This window comes from Equus asinus, chromosome 11 (genome assembly GCF_041296235.1).
Source record: "Equus asinus isolate D_3611 breed Donkey chromosome 11, EquAss-T2T_v2, whole genome shotgun sequence".
Lineage (NCBI taxonomy): Eukaryota > Metazoa > Chordata > Mammalia > Perissodactyla > Equidae > Equus > Equus asinus.
In genome coordinates, this window is record NC_091800.1 from 40624702 (window position 1) to 40631381 (window position 6680).

The window sequence follows — 6680 nt, forward strand, 5'->3', positions numbered from 1 at the left end:
TACTGCCTCATATGCTTATTATTTTATTTATTCAAATTGTCAAGTTGAAGAAATCAAGGAAAATGAGTTAATACAAATTCAAAAGGTCTTGGGTGTTTGCATTCAATTTTTTTTTTGCGATGTATTTTTATTTTGAAATTTATTGAAAGATATTGTAACACAGCTAACAAGAGGATTTGCTAGAAGTATGTAGTAAAATGAAGGTTTATAATTGATAGTAAATCAACAATAAATTAATATGCATGTGCACATGCATGAGTATAAATTTTCATATGAACTTCTATCAAACATATAGGCATACTCTCTATTATACATATGTCTATAACTGCACCCATATTTAATAATTTACCCAATATTTAATTGAGTAATGAATTAGTTTAATATAAACCTTAGCATAACAGAATATCTAGTTTACCCATATTTATCTCTAAAAGCAAACGAATGCCAGTAACAGGCACTTCAGTGAAAGAACAAGCCCATGTACAAATATAAAATGGTAAAAATGAGAAAGAAATTATGAAAATATATACCTTTAATTTGCAGACATATAAACACTTTTGGTACAGTACAGACACATGATGCCAAAAAGTAGAATGATCCAGTTTAAGCTAACACTTACATTCCTTGTTTACACAGATAATTTTGCTATAGCTCTCATATAAAATAAACTTGCCAGCTTACACGATGAAGTGACAGTGATCAATCACTGATAACCAGCTTGCTTCATTGCAAAGGATTCGGTAAAGTCTAAATTATCAAAGAAATCTGCTGCTGGGTTTACAAATAAACTGTTGGACTGAATCCAAAGCCACAGAAAGGAAGCCAGAAATGGTAGCCAACAGACCTAAACAACATCAAAAAGATAAGTATAACTTTCACGTAAAAGGCCCAACTAAAACAACCAGTAGTGTACACCAGCTTCTAGAATAATTCTGTTTTAATATGATTTCTTATTTTCTTATGTGATGGATCAGTTTAAGCATATAAAAATCTAATATATAACCCAAGTAGAAAGCACTACTGACAAGTTGTGAAAGCACCAAAATGTCGTGAACACCTATGAAGCAACTAAGGATGGAGACATTTCTTTGCTTCTGGCTGTTTTTCTTGGACACAATTTCTAGTTACACTTTCTGTAAGGAAGAATATATATATTTTCCCCTGTAATCATGGCAAGTGCAGTGGTAAAGCAAACAGAAAGCAATTTGAGTACACAGGAAGTGAAATAGTCTTCAACAGGTCAAATCTTTAACACATGGCAATGTTTTCATCCTTGCTAAAAAGGAATTGCACTTCTTTGTAATGCCTTCTCTTTCAAACTATACATGATGTACTTGTGAGGTAATAAACATTCTGTTTACAAATGCCTTTCTTTTCATTCTTATCATACATTTAAGTAGGGGTGAAATTCAATTTACTTTAAGTTCATATTTGTTAAATGTTAAAAACAATATATTTAAAATATACTCTTTCATTAATGTCATGTACAACAACTGTCATGTACAATACCTCAAACAGTTCCCTGTAAAGGAGTAGCTGATGCCCTCTTGTGGTTAAAGGACTTTTTAGACAAAAAATGCAATGTACCATTTTCTTACCTTACTCCCAGGTTTTATCAATCTGCTTGGTGTATGAAAGCTGCAAATCGTGTCCAAGCTTTTTGATAACAGTTCTATAGCTGTTAGTACTAATTTTCATTAAAAAATGCTGTACACATTTTATAGCCTCTGAATTTGAATTTAAAAACCTGTAAACAGCTATTTATAATATAGTACAAGTTATAAATTAGTCGTCCTTCATTGGAACTGCCATTCACCCACTCCTGTTTAGGGGGTGAAGACTACCCAAAGTCAGTTAAAACATCTCTGTGTTATTCCACAATGAAATGTCAAATATTGGAAATATCCATCGGTTTCCTCTCTCCCATACACAAGTCAATTTTTCCTTTTAGTGGAATTTGCACTTCCAGATTTTCATCTTCCCTGTGATGCTTTTTCCCTCTCCTTAAACAGATGTATATGCCCATCACTGTGACAAGTGTGATAGACCCCAAGCTTATTACAGATAGAGCTACTAAGGTGGGCATACAGGACACAGATTCAACCTTCCTATGAGTTGGTTCTATTGAGATCTGTGGTTCTTTCTCCTCTATATTAATTTCTGGTTCCTTCCTTAAAAGACTCTCAATGTAGCTCTCGTTACTGACGGTATCATTAACAAATAGGTTCACCATGACCGTGGAATGGAGAGGTTCAGGATAACCGTGATCACTCACTTTCACCAGTAAACGATGAAGTCCATAATCTGTCTGCAGCAATGCCTCTTCCAAAGTAATGTTACCAGTTTTAGGGTCAATCCTAAAGGACTCAGGCCTAGGACCTCTTCTCCCTATGATGCTGTAAGCTATGACAGCATTCATGCCTGTGTCTTTGTCAACAGCATAGACCTCTGTCACAGGGGAGCCAGGGAGTGTAGAAGGTAGTACCAACAGGTAAGACATGTTAGACTGAGGAAATAAAACAAGAGGAGGGTTGTCATTGATATCTAAAAGGAGAATTGTGATTTTTGCGGTAGAGGAGAGGGCGGGCTCACCCCCATCAACAGCTTCAACCCACAAAGTGTAGGAGCTTTGCTGCTCTCTGTCCAAAGAGACTTTAGCTCTCAGCATGCCCTTTCCTGTGTCTATGACAAAAATATCACTCTGGTTCACTACCGAGAGAGCGACCCATCCATTTCGCCCAGCATCAGCGTCTGTTACACTAATTACTCCAATTTCACCATATCCGGGAAAGTTTTCTGGCACAAAAAAGCTAAAGTCCTTGTTGATGAATCGAGGGCTATTGTCATTTTTATCCAACACTGTGAGAGCTACAGTAGCTACGGATTCTCTGGGTGGCTTTCCAGAGTCCACAGCTCTGACCGTGTACCTGTACTTTTCTTTCTCCTCTCGGTCCAACTGAGTAGAAACGGTCAGGATTCCTGTGACACTGTCTAAAGAAAAATATGACGGAGCATCAGGTCCCAGGAAATATGAAACTTGGCCTCTCTCTCCACTGTCAGCATCTGTAGCATACAGCTTAGTCAAAAAGGCATTGGGTGTGTTGTTTTCTTCGATGGTTAGTTCTATCAAGGGCTGAAGGAAAATAGGATCATTATCATTGTCATCTAAAAGTTGAACTTTAACAATTTTTTTGACGTGAAATCCCTCAGAGTTCCAGGCCACCACAGCTATTTCGTAGAACTGCTGTAGCTCATAGTCCATAGGTTTTGTGGTTTCCAGCAAATATTCATTATTGTATGGTTTGTAGGGTGACAACCGAAACGGTCCTTCACCATCCAGGTAGCAGTTCACCTTGTATTTACCTTCTGGATCTCTTATGGTGAAGAATGCAATCGGAGTGTTAACAGGTTCCAGTTCTTTCAGGTAAACAATACCATCTATCTCATTTGCTATATAACGAGGAACAATTTCAGGTGGTCTGAAAATGACTTTGATAATGGACACGAGGGCAGTGATCACAGCAGGGATGCAGCCTGGCCCGTTAGCAAGGATGGTGAGCTTGTGTGTTTGCAGAACAGTTCCCCCAATCTTACTGAAAAGTTTAATGACTCCAGTGGTTTCATCCAGATGGAATAAATCCTTGGATGCTTGTGGAACTTTCTGGCTGTAAGAGTAGGTGATCTGAGCATTGGTTCCGAGGTCTCTATCCACAGCCTGGACAGTTGCAATTGGTGTGCCCACTGTAGCATTCCCATACACAGTGACATTGATTTGTGATTCTGTGAAGAGAGGGCAATTGTCATTAATGTCACTTATGCTAATGGTGAGGGTGGCGCTGCCCAACAGTGGTGGAGACCCACCATCCTCAGCTATGATGATGCTCACATACTGGTCCTGGGTCTCCCTGTCCAACAGTCCCATGACAATTAGGTAGGGGGTGCGCTCCCCATTCTCATTCTCCTCTACGTCCAGGGTGAACATACTGTGGTAGTCCAACAGGCGGTAGGTCTGCACCCCGTTTGTGCCTATATCTGGGTCCATAGCAGGATGCTCTATGGCCAGCCGGGTGTTTACAGGTGCATTTTCTGGGACCCAAACTGAGATCTGGGAAACCGGGAATTGCGGGGCATTGTCATTGATGTCCCGGATAGCGATTTTCACCTTCACAAACCTGAAGTATTCCTGAGGCAGGACCAGAACATCCAGAAGCAAAAGACAAGCATCCGAGGAAGGAGAGGAAGAGATGGAAATGCTGCCGCCCCAGGCAGCCCCACCACTTCCCTCCAGACACAAGGCCTCCCGGTCGATCTCCTGGGCAGAAGTGTGCAGCTCCCCGGAGCGGTTGTCTAGAGTCACGTACTGGCCACTCAGTCCCCGGGAGGCCAGGCTGAAGGAGAGGGGAGGGTTCCACTCAGCGCCGGGGCCCTCTGGCGACTGCGACTGCTGGTCCTGCCTCCCCGCTGCCCGAGGCACCAGCCGCAGGTCCTCAGCCAGGCTGCCGATGAGCACCCCCGCGGGCAGTCCCTCGTTCAGGCTGTACAGAAGCTCCGTGGCCCGGCTGTAACTCGCGAGGCAGTTGAAGGGTCCCACGAAGAGAAAAAACAGAAAGAGATGCTGAAAGTGGGGGGAGGGGAGAAGGCTCGTTACACACATGCGGAAACACAGCGAATGGTGTCAGAAACCAGTGCCCGGGGGTCACGGCTGTTCCAATCCCCATTCCTAGAGTCAAACCCTGTGATCAAAGCAGAGTGAAGAAGAAACTTGCTGCAGGAAGAAATCTATGGGGCAACGTAGTCTCCAAAACTTAATTTTTGCATTCACTTTCTACCCCCTAGCTCGCCATCGCCACCCTCATCCAGTTAACATTCGGATCCCAAACGGTAAAGCATCCCTGGAAACGAACGCTGGAGTGGAGAGGACTCACTCAGGGACTGCGCAACGCGACAGGAAACCACCGGGGTAGGTTACGGAGGCGGGTGGGGGCCGGTAGTGGAGAGACCGAGAGGTGGCAATTTATCATTTTATTTCTCATTGAAATATTTATACCACTAAGGTCCCCGGAACGCGAAATGTGTTACATTTCTTATTATGAGACCAATAACGATAACAATACCAATAATAATAATATGGAAAACATTGTAACAGTTTCCCCTCAGAGCCCCCCCCCCCACATTAAATAAAAATTTTAGGTCAGAAGAAGGGATTTTCATTTTAGCACCTATCTAAAATCTGATCGAAAGGATCTGGATCTCCGCCTCCTATCAAGCCCTCACTAATCCCCCTCCCCTAGGGGAAAAGAAGTAAACGCGGAAAACGATTATGCAAAAGCAATTTGTCAATTGCAGAAGCCAGTCAGCCAGATGCCGGCAGCAAGAAACAGTCTCTGAACCCCCGAATCTAAAATGGATTGACCCCCCACCCCCACCTCATCTGCCTATATTTCTGCTTCAGAAACTTCCTCTCACGGCCCAAGGACTTGACACTTTCTTGCTAAAATGAAGACATTATCCCAAACTCCCTTTCCCTCCCCCAACCTTCCCGTGAAGTTTGAATTAAGGTAAAAGGTTTGCAAAACCATCAAGGAGTAGAAACTGCCTCACAGTCCCGCAACTTGTCGGGGCTGCGGGGCACCTGGACCCCAAACCTTACCGGCAGGGTTCTGTGGCTGCTGCTGCTCCTGGGACGACTTAGATGCCCCATATCCAAGCGCGGGTGCCAGGTCGCCGGGCGCCAGCTCACTGCCAGGGCCCGGGAGCTGCGCGCATTCCCTCGGCCGCGCATTCCCCGAGAGGCTGCAGTCAGCGCGCTCCTGACGGGAGGGCGGCCCAAGACACTCCCTCCCTGTTCATGCAAATCTCTGGGGAACTTCAGCCAATAGTCGCTGGCTCGTCAATTAAGGACTGGAGCTAAAGAGGGGCAGAAGGGCGAGGGGCAGAAGGGCACGGTCATGGTTTCCTGCCCTGGACGCGGGTAAGTCCAGACCCAGCCAGAGGAGCCGGAATACGGGACTTGCCCCTGAAGACTGCGACGAGGCGCCACCCGGTCGGGCACGGAGCGCGTGCCCACCAACCTCCCTCCTCGCCGCACCAGTCAGAACCCAAGTCCACAGGTTGCCAGCAGGAAAGAGAGAATTAGAATAAACAAATAAGCCTGCATTTATATCTGAATAGAGAGAGGAAGTAGGCTCTACAGAGCAATCAGAGGCGCGATCCCAAAACGCCTGCTTTGCCTCCAGTTCTTCCGAGACGCTTGGATCCAGCAGGGTTTGCACAGAGAAGGAAAATCCACTTTTCTCTGCGGAAGGAAGGAATTTCAAATTCTTTCTAAGGCGGTCTGAACCGGAAAAGCAAATAGATGAATTCGGTGAAGGTTTCGACCTGCTCTAATTTTGAAGCTTCGCTGTCGATGGAGGCAGAGCTTCTACTAGTCTCCTAGTCGGGGCCGCAAGTGTTTCTGAGTGTCTGCCTTGTGGTCTTACTTTAGAGGCAGCCAAGGCTTCTGGCCAAGGGAAAGAGCCAAGGGGAAAAATGGAAACAATTGTGCAGTTTCAACATATTTCTCTAAGGGGTGATTTTTTTTTTTTTTTTGAGGGCACTCACTGAAGCCTAGGTAAAAAATTGGTTACTTTTCAAATTATTACTTTTTTTTCTTGGAATGCTTACCAGGAAAGTGGTCCTTT

General features: G+C 44.2%; 1 protein-coding gene across 1 annotated transcript; it reads right to left on the reverse strand.

The window, feature by feature from the left end:
- Positions 1 to 514: 514 nt before the first annotated feature.
- Positions 515 to 6100, reverse strand: PCDH20 (protocadherin 20). The gene is made up of 2 exons (XM_070480876.1): positions 5651 to 6100; positions 515 to 4615 (listed from the first exon to the last, which is right to left on the reverse strand). Exons 1-2 carry the CDS (start codon positions 5780 to 5782, stop codon positions 1889 to 1891), a joined length of 2859 nt encoding a protein of 952 aa, XP_070336977.1. The 5' UTR covers positions 5783 to 6100; the 3' UTR covers positions 515 to 1888.
- Positions 6101 to 6680: the final 580 nt, after the last annotated feature.

Excerpts from the sequence above, each read along its gene's own strand:
- PCDH20 (XM_070480876.1), bottom strand. The coding sequence starts at position 5,782 with ATGCGCGGCCGAGGGAATGCGCGCAGCTCCCGGGCCCTGGCAGTGAGC. Across the intron at positions 4,616-5,650 it reads GCAGCCACAGAACCCTGCCG|CATCTCTTTCTGTTTTTTCT; the intron begins GTAAGGTTTGGG and ends CCCCACTTTCAG.